This window comes from Tauraco erythrolophus, chromosome 11 (assembly GCF_009769465.1).
Source record: "Tauraco erythrolophus isolate bTauEry1 chromosome 11, bTauEry1.pri, whole genome shotgun sequence".
NCBI lineage: Eukaryota > Metazoa > Chordata > Aves > Musophagiformes > Musophagidae > Tauraco > Tauraco erythrolophus.
The window spans coordinates 27,736,348-27,752,147 of NC_141475.1; the positions used below are offsets into that span (position 1 = coordinate 27,736,348).

At 53.6% G+C, this 15,800-nt stretch overlaps 1 protein-coding gene across 8 annotated transcripts in view; it reads right to left on the reverse strand.

Moving 5' to 3' along the window:
* SCHIP1 (schwannomin interacting protein 1) overlaps positions 1-15,800 on the reverse strand; it is a 130,351-nt gene that overhangs the window by 10,695 nt on the left and 103,856 nt on the right. For 3 of the 8 annotated variants that reach the window (XM_086618570.1, XM_086618572.1, XM_009988651.2), the window contains exon 1: positions 1,510-1,587. The exons of the other annotated variants lie outside the window; for them this stretch is intronic. In XM_086618570.1, coding sequence (XP_086474696.1) covers positions 1,510-1,587 — 78 coding nt within the window. Of the gene's footprint in view, positions 1-1,509; positions 1,588-15,800 lie in introns of those variants that run through there. 8 annotated transcript variants of the gene reach the window in all.

Consider the following 15,800-nt stretch of genomic DNA (forward strand, 5'->3'; position numbering starts at 1 on the left):
GCTCCTAATAACTGGTGCTGGTTGATGGGCAGGGAATGGATGGAGAGCAGCCCTGACGAAAAGGACTTGGGAGTGCTGGTGGATGAGAAGCTCACCATGAGCTGGCACCGTGCGCTGGCAGCCCAGAAAGCCAACCGTGTCCCGGGCTGCATCCACAGCAGCGTGGGCAGCAGGGCGAGGGAGGGGATTCTGCCCCTCTGCTCTGCTCTCCTGAGACCCCACCTGGAATACTGCGTTCAGCTCTGGAGTTCCCAGCACAAGAAGGACATGGAGCTGCTGGAGCGGGTCCAGGGGAGGCCACGGAGATGATCCAAGGGCTGGAGCACCTCTGCTATGGAGACAGGCTGAGAGAGTTGGGGCTGTTCAGCCTGGAGAAGAGAAGGCTCCGGGGAGACTTTCCAGCACCTTCCAGTACCTAAAGGGGCTACAAGGAAGCTGGAGAGGGGCTTTGGACACGGGCGTGTAGTGACAGGACACGGGGCGATGAAAGAGGGGAGATTTCGATGAGATCTAAGGAAGAAATTCTTCCCTCTGAGGGTGGTGAGGCACTGGAACAGGTTGCCCAGAGAAGTTGTGGCTGCCCCATCCCTGGAAGTGTTCAAGGCCAGGTTGGATGAGGCTTTGGGCAACCTGGTGTAATGGAGGGCGTCCCCGCCCATGGCAGGGAGGTTGGAACTGGACGATCTTTAAGGTCCCTTCCCACTCAAACCATTCCATGATTCTATGATTTCTATGGCACCTCTGGAGCCGTATCGCTGGGCCCCAACCCCGGACTGAACACCGACCGTGCTTTCCTAAGGCGCTGCCAGTTTGGAGAGGGAATTCCAGATTAACGGGTGCCAGCAACACTCTGGGGCAGGACCCCATCCCAGCCAGGCAGTGCCACTGCTGTGTGTTGTGAAGGGTTAAAACGCCTGAGGCTGGTGCAGGCTGGGTGCCAGCGCCACCACCAGCACCCAACAAGGTTCCCAGCCCGTGTCTGGTCCCGGCCAGGCCACCGGGGCTATTTTTGCCAGGCTCTGTCATTACCAGCCGCGGACAACGACTATATTTAAAATTCCAGACCCACAGGCAGCACCTTCTTTTATCTCCGTAAAGCACAAGGGCTATTATTGGATTTACTAACAGAAATCGTAACCACGGAGCGTGTGGTTTTATCTCCCTTTTCTTCACGGGGGATTTGCTGGAAAAAATGCAAAATCAATTCAAACTTACGCCTCTCAAGCCACGGGGCAAAGCGCCCTAAAACCCAGAGGTCTCGAGGTACGAGGTGGAGTTTGGAAACAGCTCTTTACTGGTGTTTTTTACCACCAAGTGGTACGGAAACCCGGGGGGGAGGAAGGTCTGTGCCCCACGCCGCCGCGTTAAACATCGTCGAGCGCTTCCCTGCTCCAGCACCCAAAATCCCGCGCCCCGGAGAGGGTGCTGGGCAGTGTTTCGGCCGCTCCCCCTCTCGCCAAGAGGGCAACTGACTGGTTGGCAGAGAAAAAGCTCCTTTTCATCCCTTACCTTTTTATAACTCCCCTCGCCGGCCGGCGCGGCTGCTTTCCTGATGACGTCACCCATGCCATCACCCTCCCGACTCATCTCCTTCGCTCCCGGGTCCTCACGTGGCCGGTGAAACGCTCTCGCCGGGGCATCTCAGTCCTTCCGTCGCTTTTCCATCGGCACCATGGGATCGAGCGCTCGCTCCCCGATCCAAGACCGGTGGCAGCCCACCGTTCCCCCGGCCGGGATGCCTTCCCAGCTCCTCTGGCCTCCCGGCGGCTCCGGAGCACCTTGCTTTTCCCTAATAAAGTCAACGGCAGCGTCGGAGGCTCGGCCAGCTGATGAGAGGGAGGCGAGGGCTGCGCGGGCCAGGGAAGCCGCGTCCCGCTCCAGCCACTGCCAGCGCTGGATAAAAATAGCCGCCAGCCCGCGCCGGCTCCACAAGGGCAGGAAAAGAAATGGTGTCTGATGTCAAAATCCAAGCCCGGTGGCGTAGTCATGGCTGGAGGGAGCAGGAGGAAGGGGCTTTCTCCTGGGGTTTTCACCGTGGGAGTTATCCGAACAAAATCCCAGTGCTCGGAGGAGCTGCCAAGGTGAACACGGGCCATCGCCGGCGGCTTTAGTCTTTACACAAAAATCACCAGAAAGGACCCCAGGGAGCTATTTCTTGGCTAAACCAGTTTTTTCAGGTGCAAAAAAAAAAAAAAATGTTTCTAGGAATTAACCAATAAAGCTCAAAAAAGTCTCCAGTCTTAACCCACCACCCATCTTGTGGGCTTGCAGAGCCCCGGACCACCGTACCGCCTGGTCCCCGCGCAGGAGTGGTCGAGGATCCCAGCCCTGGCTCCCGGGGGGCTCGGCACCCCCAAACCTGCCCCACTTACAGCTCCAGCCTCCAGCAGTCCTGCCCGGAGACCCAGGCTCCGCAACGCAGCCGCTTCCCCCCCAAAATCCCTCACAAATCCTGCTCAGCCCTCGCTGGGATCCCATCGGTGTCGCACCCATCGCGGCGTTCCCATCGGGAATCCTCAGAAAGATGGAATTTACGCCGCGATTTCTCAGTGATGCTCAAAACGTGGCACATCAGCAAACAAAATCCCGATTTGTGGCGCAATGCAACCACGCTGCACGCTAGATAAGTCACTTTAACAGTCCCACAAAGTTTACACGTTTAAATGATATATCCAAGTCATGCTGACGTCATTTCACCTAAAACACATATTCTAGGTAGATGACTGGCTATAACAATATACAAATGATGCATCATGGTATTATCCTGAAGCTTCAGGAAAAAAAACAGTAATAATAAACAGGATTGTTTAATTCCATGCTTGTCCCAGGATGCTGCTTTGTCACTATAATTCCCAAACGAAACAAGTTGTTCTCTGGGTATTTCATTATTTTTAGTTCCCCTCCACTGCTGACTCATTGTGTCCTTTCCTGTCGGTGCTAAATTAACTTCCTCTCCCGGCTGTGGGGATGGATCCTGACACAATAAGTCTGGAAAAAAACAACAAAGAAAAACTCCCATGGCCTGAGTGGACGGATGTGGTCGGGAGCACCGGGATGGGGCTGGCAGGGGGCTGAGCCTGCAACCTGCCGCATGCTTCCCTACGGATCGGGACCGTCACGCTGCCCTGGTCCATGGGAAGGGGATGTCCCCCACCTCCTCGCCAGCTGGCTGAGCTGGTGAGCCCCGTCCCTGTGGTCCCCACCACTCGGGGTGGTGGTGTGGGAGGTGATGCACGCGATGTGCAAACCAGTCTGCAAACTGACAGCAAAGCCACCCCAAGGGGAGGAAATGGTGCTGTTTACCAAAAAATACATTTTTCACTTTTTTTGCCCACTTCTTCACCTGTGCATCACCCCTCCAAGCACAGAACAGGTCAGGCTAGGTACCAAAAGCCCAGGAGAAATGAATTTTGTGGTTGTCTCAGTGCAGGGACCAAACCCTTTGGTGATGAGCCTCTTCTCCAAGTGATGCCAAAGGCCGCTGCGGGCAGACGGGCAGCACCGCTGCCTGCACCCGGCTGCCCAACAAACACCCCCCCAATCTATTGTACGTAGGTCAAATAAACAAAAAGGCAACGACGGGGCCATGCTGCCAGGTCTGCTCCACGTTGGCATGGCCAGCCAAGGACTCCTCGCACGTCAGATGGCATCAGAAGGAAGCTGGCTTCCATGGCTCCAGCTGCCACGGCCACCTCAGCCCCTTTTGCTTTTTATAGCATGAAGGGAAAACTGGGGAGGGGTGTATCTGGAGCAGGTCAGCCGGGGTGTCCCTACGGCAGGAGCACACGGCCACAGACTCGGTGCCGCGGGGACATGCCAGCACTCCCATCCTTCTCAAGCGAGGCGAGGAAATAGGGCACTCTGAGTTCTACGTGCTCGGAACACGTGCCGAGTGCTTGTGGATGAGCAAGCAGCTAAATTTAACTCCACTACGCATACGTAACGCTCGCGTGAGTCAATGAAAAACCTCCTCAAGGCTGTTGGGGTGTACTCCGTTGGGGGGGAGTACCACCCCCTTCTGCTGGGGGTCAGCTCTTGAACACCGCTGGTTACCGAGTTAGGAGATAAAACCCCTAAATTCCCCAAAAGTCCAATGACAGCACTTCGAGCACCCTCTCTGCAAAGCCAGCACCCACGGCCACAGGGCGCTGGGGCCAGGACATGGAGGTGACTTCCAGATTTGCTGAAATCTCAAGCTGCCAAGAACTATTTCACAAAACATCTATTTATTGGAAAGGTCGGGACAAATCTGTTCTGCAGAGCCCCTGCCCAGCACAGCATCCTCCCAGCGCAGAGCCACTGGTACAAGGCACTTACAACAAGTCCCTGCAAATTTAGGGATGAGATGGACCATGTCCTCCCTCTGATGATGCTTCCCTGAGCTTTAGCACACCAAATGCTTCCCACCTACTTCACGGAGCCTTTATTTTTTTGATCTCTGTCTGAACGAGAACAGCTCTCCGTAATGCAGGTTATATTTTATTTTATTGTAATTGGTTTGGGATGCGCTCAGCCATTCCTCCAGCGCGGCAGCCATCGGTGAGAGGCCAGGCCAGCAGCTCTCCAACTTGGCCAGCGCTCCACCGTGGGTTTCATGGCATCAGAGGTTTTCTCCAAGGCCTGTCTCTTGGGGTTATATTCTGCCATGAGTATTTATATTCACTTCAGTGAAAAAGACTATGACAATCTGGTATCTCTACATGCCACAGAAGCCTAGAAAACCCTAAAGATATCAAACAAAAGAAACTTAAGCATCACCACAGCAGCAGAGTCCAGCCTGATGCACGCACCCGGACCAGCTCCCAGGAGAACACAAGGGGCCGAGACGGCTGCACCGCACACCCCGACTCACCTAAGAAACTATTTCTAAGTGACGAAAAATCTCATTTCTCACATTAGTTTTTGGGGTTTTTTTTCCCCTTTTTAATTTTCTTTGCACGTGTAAAGACCAGTGACATCTCCAGAGCGACCCTCCCGCCAGCAGATAGCTCAGCCCGTGACCGATGCCAACGCACGGAGCCAAAACCCGTTCCCACGGGCAACTGCCTGTTTGGAGCCTCCTGCCTCAGGCGGGGGCACCGGGTGCCCGGAGGGGGTTTTCTCTGCTTTTCAAGGCACATTAGAAATCAACCCAAGGAGTCGATGTAAAGCCACTTGTACACGGGTGGCAAAGAAACACGGACGAAGAGCCCCATTTTGCCCCACGGTGGACCTGTCGGGCAACGCTAAAAATCAGTTTTTACAAAGCAAACGGGAACAGCGATGAGGCTGCAGGCCAGGAAAGTGCCGCTAACACACACATGTCAGAAAAAAAACCCTTTATTTCTGCATTAAGGCCCAGATTTGCACGCTGGTCTTTTATTTTGCACGAGCTCAGGACCTCACAGAACGTCGCCCGCTGCGCAAGGGCTGACGTTCCTCTTGTCGGATTGTAGGAGAAATATGGAGCCCTAAACAAAATGTTCGGGATAGGAACATAAATCAGTATAAAATAGGAAAAGAGAAATAACTAAGAGAAAAATACACGGCGCGGAGAGCGGCAGCAGCCTGCGTGATGCCAGGATGTGGCCACGGGAAAGATGTCAGATGCTGGGACCTCTGGACCATGGAGGACTTGGCCTAAATTCAAAGGGATGAACCTGACTGAGCCACATCCAAACCCCTCGGAGGACCCACAACCATCCAAATTTCAGAGCTCAGCAGTGCCAGTTCCTTTAGGATGGGAAACAGGACTTTGGAGGCAAGGCACGGCATACAGCAGAAACCCTCCTCTTCCTCAGCCCTCGCCTGCGCTGCACCCCGTCCCCAGCGCCCTCCTTCTGTCCCAGCCACGGCAGAGATCTGCTGAATTGCTCCAAAACAAACAAGTTTTCAAGTTTTCTCCGCGCTCTGGCTTGTTCCTCTCTTTGGTTTATTTTCAATTTATTTAGTAGCTTTGAAAAAACAGGTGCGAGGAAGGAGGAGAGCAGAGTTGCAGGCTCCCAGCCCGCTCCCCCCAGGCACCCACCAAAATCCCAGCCTTGCTGGCTTCCAGTCTGATCCCAAACCCAGGACGGCCAGCCACAAAAGGATTAAAACTTGGCCTTTAGGTGAATGGGTTTGGGAGGGGGCTGGGGCTGCTCCTAACCCTCGCAGCGTCGTAGGAAGGTTTGGAAACAAGATTTCATCCGAAAGACCGTTTCTCCAGACTTTTTTTTTTTTGTTTTACCCCGCTACGATTCGCACGCTCGCTGGCTGTTTTCGCTCTAGTATTTACTGGTTGGGAGGAGAGGAACCAGTTCATAAACAAGCAAGAAGATTAAAGCAGATAAAAGGCAGCAGCACTGCCATCGCAGCAAGCCCAGCGCATTAACATGCAGGACGGCGGCCAGGCCTGCGCCGCAGCGCCCGGCAGCATCGGCACCGCTCGCCCATGGCTCGTCGCTCGCCCACTGCCACGCCAGGACCCGCTTCCACCCGGGAAACAACGCGCAACCTTTAACCCTGGCGTTCCTGCGAGCACGCTGGGAAAACATCCGCTGCGCAGAAACAATGGCACCATTTTATTAAGGCACTGGAGAGCAACAGGCTCCGAGCTGCAGGAAAAGCAGATCCCCTGAAACGCAGGCTGAAAGGAAACAGGATTATTATTATTATTTTCTGAAAATGGAAATTAATTTCCGTTTGCTTGATTGAAAAGATTCAGTGAAAAATCTTTTAAACTCTCCGCTCCTTCTGTACGTATATGCTTTGATGTCTTTTCCCTTCGTGATATATTTTGCAACGTGAGATAGTTTGTCTTAAAACAACGGATCGACGTTCGAATTCAACGCGGTGGCGATGGAAACTGAGGATGAGCCACTGTCCTGGGCAAAGCCCCATCTCCCGAGGGTCCGGCTCCACTGCTGGGAATGTCTGTTGGGTGTTTTGCAAAACACGCTCCGCCGCACGTCCGCAATCGTTGCGTTTCTCGGCGTCGCCGTTGCGGATGGACGCGCGGCGTTTCTGCGGTCAACAACCCACCGCCACCATCCAGCCCTAACCGTGCCACTTCCCGCGCAGGTGCACCCAGCCTCTCTTTAGAGAGAAATGAAGCCACAAGAAGATGCCACCCCAAGCTCTCACTCGCCCCACTGCCAACAATCCTGCTCAGCAAACACGGCTGTCCGTGCTGCTGCCAGGCCCCAGGACCCCCCACCCAGGGATGCTCAGAGAAGGAAACGCTCGTCCCCAACCCCACCACCTCCAGCATGGATTATTTAGCACGAACCACGCCGGGACCGCTGGCGAAAACAATAATCTCGCGGGTCAGCTCTCACGCTTGGCTAAATATAGAAAGCCCAAAGAAATGCAGGCTATTTATTCCAAAATTTACATCGCTCTCCGACGGCAACTGCAGAAGCGCCAAAGCACAGCTCGCCCGTTTGCGCGGCGCAGCTTCACCCAGGCGGGCAGCGGGGTGCGGGCAGGGGGTGCCAAACCCCCCCCCCCCGGCCGAGCGCACCCCTGGCGCCCGCCGCGCCCGCGAGCAGCACATGGCGAGCACAAAAGCTCCGCGGGCACACGGCTTCTCCCCACCCAGGCTGCTCCGAACCCGCTGCCCAGGGAGCCCCGGGGTGCCCCGGGGGCAGGAGCCCACGCTTTCAACCCGAGCAGGCGGACCCGGGCTGCCCGCACCCCCCGGGGCCGGCGGCGGGGGTTGGGGGGGGGGGAGGCGGGGGTAGGTGGGCTCGGGGGGCCGCTGGGCTCGGCGCAGGGGGGGGGGTGCCAGGCCGCGCTCGCCTCTTACCTGGTAGGGGCAGTTTTCCTGGTGTACCATCTCCGTGCATCATCCGCCGCTGCCGCCCCGCCGGCAGCGCTCGCAGCCGCCGCGCCGCCCCGCGGGGTCTCCGGCCCCAGCGGGGAGGAGGAGGAGGAGGAGGAGGAAGAGGAGGATGGGAAGGAGGCGGAGGATGGGAGCCCGGGCCGGCTGCCCGCCGGTAAGATGGATGCTGCCGCGCTGCTCCGCCTGCGCAGCGGCGGCCCCGGCGGAGCGCGGGGCGGGGGGTCCGGGCCCGCCCCCGCCGCCGGCTGCGCTGGAGGCACAAAGAGCGGGGGGTGTGTGTGTGTGTGTGTGTGTTTTTTTGGGGATGTGTTCCGCGCAGGGCTGGTGGCAGCCGCCCTCCTCCGTGGGGAAGGGGGAAAAACAAATACCCCCCCCCCCCAGCCCTCTCCCTCCCCAGATCGGTGCTTCCCTCCCCCTCCCCTGACACTGCGCTATGGCTGGGAAGTTCCCCCGTCCCTCCCCCCCGGGGCGATGCTGCGGCAGCCGCAGTTCCAGCCCACCCATCCCCCCCCCGCCCTCCGTCTGCGGCAGAACCCGGTGCCCCCCCCGCGCTGCCGGAACGGGGCTGTCCCGCAGCTGAACCGGCTCCGGCGCGGGGATGGATGGATGGATGGATGGATGGATGGATGGATGGATGGATGGATGGATGGATGGCAGCTCCGAGGCACGCAGTTGCCCACATCGCCGCCCCGACACGCTGAGAGACACGCAGCCGTTAACGAAGAGCCCAATGATACCTTTCTTTCACCCTCTGCCGCAGAAATATAACACAATCTTTTCTAGAAAAGGCTCTGCCCTACATTTCCAGCTATTTATACCTCCAGCCCGCAGCAAGAGTGAATGTGGAGCCCTCCGCCATGACACCCGCTTGGGCTGGGCTCCCACCTTGCATGCGACCTGGTTTTGGGCACGGGGGCTGGATGGAGGCAATGCCCGCGCTCACCCCAACGCCCTTCTCCCACCCCAACGCCTTTCTCCAAAGAAGAAGATGCAGCAAACACCCAGTGCTGGCTCTGCAGAGCCTTTCTGCAGGACGATGGCTGAGCTGGTGGTCGAGGCCCCGGGGACAGTGAAGCCTCCCCTGTCCCAGGGCTGGGAAGCCCCTCTGTAGCCCCCACCTCCATCATTACACACTCAGCAGGAATTCGCTGCCGTTTGCAGAATACTCCATTGCTACCCCAAAATAGCATGGTAGGATTATCAAACTTCTTTCCCTATTTGCAAGCTCAGAGGGAACCGAACCCTGATTTTTCTTTCTATTTCAAAAGTCCTTAATAGGAGAGACCTGAAAGAGCGGCGGGACAAGCGGATGGTTTATAATTCTCTGTGCTTGCAACCTGCTGAGTGCTGGGTTCTCAGCTCCAGTTAGCTCAGTTCGACTTCACCACTCATTTTCCAAAGGGCAACACGTTCCCCGATAGCCACATTTGCAAGAATTTGGGGTTGGGCTGGACGTGGCCCATCCGAGGGGCACCAAAACACCCAGAGAGGGATGGTGGTGCCACAGGCTGCGCTCGCACGTGTGTCAAATCATCGCTCTGCCCACCTTTCCCAGCTTCCCACCCTGCAAACAGGCCGGAGCAGCCGTGGGCCGATGGAGAGTCCCTCGTGTCCCCATGCAGCTGGGCAGCACGGATGGGGAGAAACCCCCAGACCTGCCTCAGCTCCCACTCTCCTCCCTGATGCCCTCTCTCCTACAGGAGCAGGGCTTAAAAAAAAAATAAAATCTAGCTTTCATTAAGAAAAAAGAAAAAAAAATTATATTCTGCATCAGTTTTTAAGAGAAGATGAAGTTGTGCCCGTTTTTTACCGGATCTGCAAAAAATCCCGTTAAACTTGGCAGCTATTTCCGAACATCAAAATAAAAAAATACCCACTTTTCAATACCTTGCATAGATCTTGGCCTCGCTTTGGCGACGTTATCTGTGGCAAGCTAAAAGCAGCTCCGCCTATTACATAAGCTCTGACGTCATTTATTACATGCACTGCAAGGAAAACTCCTGAAATCACCCCCCGCCGCCCACGCGCGGGTCTGTCTCTAACGGCGGTGACTCGGGACCCCTCTGTGGTGCAGATCCCCTGACGGGGTCTGCATCGACCTCCCTGCACCCCGCTCTGGTGTGGCACGGGGTCAATCCCCCTCCCCAACCTATTTCACAGCTTATTCCTTTGGCAAAACGACCCGTCCGGGATCCAGCATCGTCCTCGACCTCTGGATTTGCTCCCCTGGTTCCGTGCCCGTTTGCGTGACCTGCTCAGAAATGAGGCGGGCAGGCAGGTAATAATTAAAGAGATGAGTGATTAAATGGAGGGCAAGGCTGCTGGCAGCTCTCCAGGTGGGTCAGTGGGAAGCGATGCTGCTGGATGAAGGCAGTGAAGAAGCTGCTGCTCTCTATGGAGGGACAACCCAGTGGAAAGTCCCAGGAAACCCTAAGGACCCCCAACAGCCCCTCTCAGCTGGGAAGAGAAGCCCAGGGGGTACCTGCACTCCCTCCTTTTCCCTTTCTTATCGAGGCATCCTCTACCTTAAGGTGTCTTATTCCACTTAAGAGATGATCTGGACAAGTTTTCCTGATGTCTTCCCCCAAATCAGCCCCAAACTAGAAACATGTTGTTCAGAAAGCCCTGGAGAACATCTCCGGGGGGTCTGACACCAAGCTGGGGACACCTGCCCGAAACGCGTCCCTTCAAAACCCCCCTTCCAGGTCTTCTCCAGAGGGTCTGGGAAGATGCTGCTCGGGGCAGGGTCACCCTTGGCTGAGCCAGGTTCCCCAGTAGGTAAGGTGGGCCACCAGGAACCTGGATGCTTGCAGGGCTTTAGGGGTGAGGACACAAGCCATGAATCCCACGGTTCAGGCAGCAGCATCCCTCCGCTTACTCCTCGTGGACGCAGCACAGTATCCCCAGTTCTAGGGGAAAATATGTAATTTCTGATTCTGTGCATATCTTTAAGTTGTTTGTGTTTTTTTTGTTTTTTGATTTTGTTTGGTTTTTAGACCTACAGAAACCCCCCTGGAAGGTCCCACAGCACATCCCAACTCCTGGCCCCCTCCCTTGGTGCTCCGCTGGGCTGCTGTGCCTCAAGGAAATCATTAACAGGGGAGGAGGGGGGGAACACGTGGAGGTTATCAACTCTCCCATCATCACTCCTACTCGGGGAAAACACTCCTTAAAAAAAAATAAATACAGCTGGGCAGTAAAGCCAAGCCCTGCCGTGGATGGTGGCTGGGAGCGAAGGGCAGCGGAGCAGGGCACGTTCTCGCCGCCGTGGGAGGGAAGAGAAGGAGCCCAGACGTATTACTCACATGAAAGCCACAGGCAGCCTTTTTCCTTATGTTTTTGTCACTTCTCCCCGTCCCACGCGTTTATTTTCCCATGCCTGTGTCCTGCGCAGTGCGCCTGAACCCGGCCAGCTGCTGGGACTCAGCAATGCTAGTTTAAATTAATATGCTTTTTTTCTTCAAATCTCAAAATAAATATATAGCTGGATCGATTAATATGCTTTTTTTTTTTTTTTTCCAAATCTCCAAAGAAATATACAGCTGGATTGTGTACCAGGTAAGAACTAGGTAGGAGCTGGACACGGCATCGCTGGGGTGCAGTGGAGGGAGAGGCAGGAGCCCACCCCGAGCCAGCCCTGCCAGCCTCTCCAGGATGCTCCTGCCCACCCCAAGCCCATGGGCTTGCCCAAGCACAGCAAGCTTGCAGGGAACCCGGAATTACACACAGCATCACGGGATTTCTGCTTTATTTGCCGACAATTTACTGGGAGTGATGGATTTAGCTCCTCTTTAAGCCAAGCTAAAGCTTTTCCAGGGTTTAAATCTGGCAAGAAAAAAAAAAAGATTATTTTTTTTTAATCAGTTAATGCTAGACATCTGCTTGGAAAAGGGGAGTATTTGTTTGGATTACATTCATGTCTAATGCTTTAGACTATTACTTTTTTATTTAAGGAAGATGATGCCGAGGTGTTTGCCATCATTTTGGATGTGTTATTCTTCTCTACGAGGGGATAAAGCTCTGATGGTTTAAGAATCCAAACGGTCCCCTTCCCTCTCCCATGCCCCTTTTACTCCCATGGGGGTTTCTGGAGTCCTTTACAAGCATCAGCTTTACAAACCCCTCCTGAAGCACGTTAGGTACCAACTGATTAATTTTTAGGATAAAAACTTGTGTGCTGAAATGGTAGAATAAAACTGCTCTTGTTCCTCTGAGGATCAAAAACAACATTATCAGCGGAATGCAGGGGACAAACCCCACTCTATAGAGAGTTACTGTTATTTTGGAATACCTACGTGACCAGGGAATTAAGGAGCACCAGGAAGGGTACCCATTGCATTCTTATTTTGACTCAGAAGTGCACATCTTGCACTTTTCACAGCCTCATGCTCCTTTTCCAGTGGTAAGAGATTCATCCAAAACACATTGATTTTCGCCACGTCCCCACAGACGCCATCCTTGCCATGGCATAACCATGCCACGGCTTTCTGTGCCCTCGAAACAGAAGGTGGCAGGAATTTCACGTTCTCATACCTCCGATGCACAGGACATCACACGCTTTGCAGGGAATGGGAGTGAATGATTTAAGTCACCCAGGTATTTATAACTTCCTGGTGATATAAAAGCCACGAAGCATACGGTAAACCACCAGACTTTTCCATGAAACCCAGTTAGAAAGACGTGCTGATGCAATCACACAGGCTCGATTTTCAATTGTACAATTTATAAGCAGGATCACACGTGCCTAATAGAGGATTTACAAGCGGTCTGACGACCAGCAGGCACGATAGCCCATCAAATATTTACTGCTAATGAACGGAGAACCGTTTCATCTGCCAGCTCCTAAAGGAGCGTGGGGAGACAGCAACAGAAAAGCTACGGCTGCCTCCTCGCAATTTTATTTATATCCTTAAAAATAAGCCAGTCTTTTGGAAATGCAGTATTCATGGCATGCAAAGCGCTCTGGAGAACACGAGCCTTCCAGCAGGACAAGGTGAATAATAAGCATCCATAAATTAAAATGTCACAGTCCACCTCGCCCTGCAGCGCTGTTTCTGTCCCACCTGGGAGTGGATTTCCATCAGCTACAAATAATTTTCAGCATTTTTGGCTTGTGCAGGCAGACAGACCCAGATGTGTCCCTGCCAGTGCTGCCCGCGCCAGCTGTGCCCGACCTCATCCTCCGCCAGGCACCGGCAGCCGGGGCATCCGCGCCCAGCACGGCCACGGCGCCAGCTGGAATACAGGGGGGCCCCGGCGACAGCCCTCGCCCCCCAACTTCATCTCAAAAGCCCATTTTCTGCTCCGAGCCATGTCTGAGTGCGGGGTGCTGGCACCAGTCGGAGGCACCCAGCAGCTCCCCAGAACATTTGACATCTCACATAAAAGATTCCCCAATCTTCAGCCGTATAAATATCGATGGAGAATAACTCAAAATCATTAAAGCCACTTCGTCTGATGCGTCAGCTCTGAGTAACGTCTTGATCAGATCTCTTTGATGACAAATTTGGTGGAAGTTTTTAACGGCGCTAATAACCCAGTTCTGCATTTTCAAATTCCCCTCGCCGTGCCACGCGTTCAGGCTTGGTTTCCTATCCCTCCTTCCCCATTGTTTTTTTTTTTTTTCATTTTCATTTTTCAAATATAAATTTGTTATATCTGAAAAAAACACAGTAGTGTTGGGCCCCCATTACACACCCTCGCGTTGGAACAGCAGGCAGGGAGGGGAATTGATGCATTTTCTGAAGATGAGGAGAGATAAAAAAATGGTGTGAAAAAAGGGGAGAGAAGGAGAGATGAAGGACAGGGTGGCCTTCAGCTTCGTCAGACTGGGGACAGCAGGAATTACATGGAAACGTGAACGAGCTGGAAGCACGTACAGAAATCCCATGTCCCATGCGTGACACTTAGCAATCAGTAAACTACTGGTCTGGGGCCAAAAGCAATTTCTGGATGAAATATTAAGCCCTTTTAATTGTGGCAAAGTCCCTGAAAGTCCCGTCCGGCCATGCAGGCAGGCAGCAGTGTAATCTGCACTTCAATTTGGGCGAGTAATTTGCCTTCAGCATGGTGCGTACCAACGGGCTGCAGCGACGTTCATCCAATAATAAAAATTAGGAGCCGAGTTATCAATTATAAATTAAGCCCCTGCAGGTGTCAGAGGGGAGCTTCTGTGGGTGGGGATGGGATTATCCCACCACTGCTCCCCTCTAACCCATCTATCCCTTTCCATTCCCCTCCTGCTTTCCAGCAGGGAAGCTGAGAGGGCTTGTTTATGGGCTGGCTTTATATTGTAACTCATTTTAATTGTAAAACGGATGGGAAAAGCCCAGAACAGGCACTTGCAGGCTGAAGAAGTAAACAAACTATACAACAAACTCACTCTGAAATTCAGTTTCTTTTTCAAACGCAGCCAAATACCATAAATACCAATATTCTGATGCAAACAGGTAGCAGCAGTGCCCTTTAAATGCTTCTTCAATAAAAACCTGAGTTTATGGAGACAAACCTCCCTCTGAGTCATGGTTGGGATAAAAATAGGCAGGAGGGGATTTTTCCCACAGCTCTGAAGTCTGATGTCCATAACTCCAAGCTTATTGGCACAGCCTGGCAGAAAGCCACTTTTTTTTTTTTTTAATTTTTTAGTTTGGGTCTCCTTATGCTATGCACACAACCCTCCCAAAATCAATAAGCCTTCAGAGAGGTTCAAACCCCTGCGCTGTCGAAATCAGGGTTATTTTTGAAGGATGCGATTGCTGTGCGGGAGCAAGTCCAGGTCCATGTGAGTAAAACCTGGTTCTTGCTTTAGGTCTGTTTTATGTTTTTGGCCCTTTAAGAAAATGGATGTAAAGGTGATTTTCTGAGTTTGGCTCCCAACCCCACTGTCACTTGAGAAAGGAAAAAAAAAAATTTAAATAATTCTCTTGTGCTGCAGCAGCCCGTAGGTCAGAAAGCTGGTTACACTTAACGGACACGGCTCGTTTTGCGATGGGTATCAGTTACAAGCTCCAGAAACAATACCAGCAGCGATAAGAAACCCCATCCCTGCCCATTCCCGACACCGCAGCCCTCCGTGGGGGACCCCCGGGTTGCAAAACCTGCATTTAAACTAAGAGGTGAAGTTGTACCCTCTGGTAGGGCAGGCACACCGAGCACGAGGCTGGAAAAAGCTAAAAATAACAGGATAAGCAAGGGTGGATCCCAGCTGAGCCTTATTAGTCATGGAGCGAGGGAGCTCTGTGGCACAGCAGCGCCATATAAGAGCATGAGAACGACTCTTGTCTCTTAAATCAGATTTTTCCCCTCTCCTGTTCCGCCTCACACACTCCTTCCCTGCGAGCCGACTTGCTCCGGCAGCCTCCAGCTCCCACGAATAACGCGGTGCGCTGTTTTCTGCGAGTCTTTGAATGGAATGAAGATCGTGGGTGATTCAGATTAAGGTGCTGGAATTGGACCAATATCAACAGACAGGCACGTGTGGGGTTATTATCGTCTTTTTTTTTTTTACTTACACCATGGAATGGTTTGGGTTGGAAGGGACCTCAAAGATCATCCAGTTCCAACCCCCTTGCCATGGGCAGGGACACCCTCCACTACACCAGGTTGCTCAAAGCCCCATCCAACCTGGCCTTGAACACTTCCAGGGATGGGGCAGCCACAACTTCTCTGGGCAACCTGTTCCAGTGCCTCACCACCCTCAGAAGGAAGAATTTCTTCCTTATATCTAATCTAAATCTCCCCTCTTTCAGTTTAAAGCCATTGCCCCGTGTCCTGTCACTCCACACCCCTGTCCAAAGCCCCTCTCCAGCTTTCTTGTAGTCCATTTAGGTACTGGAAAACTGCTGGAAGGTCACCCTGGAGCCTTCTCTTCTCCAGGCTGAACAACCCCAACCCTCTCAGCCACGCTCCACCCAGCCAGCACCAAAACAAGCACGGCCATCGCCTGCCCAAAGGGACATCAGGGACACCGGCTGGTCCCTTGGTCCCGGAGACCCAG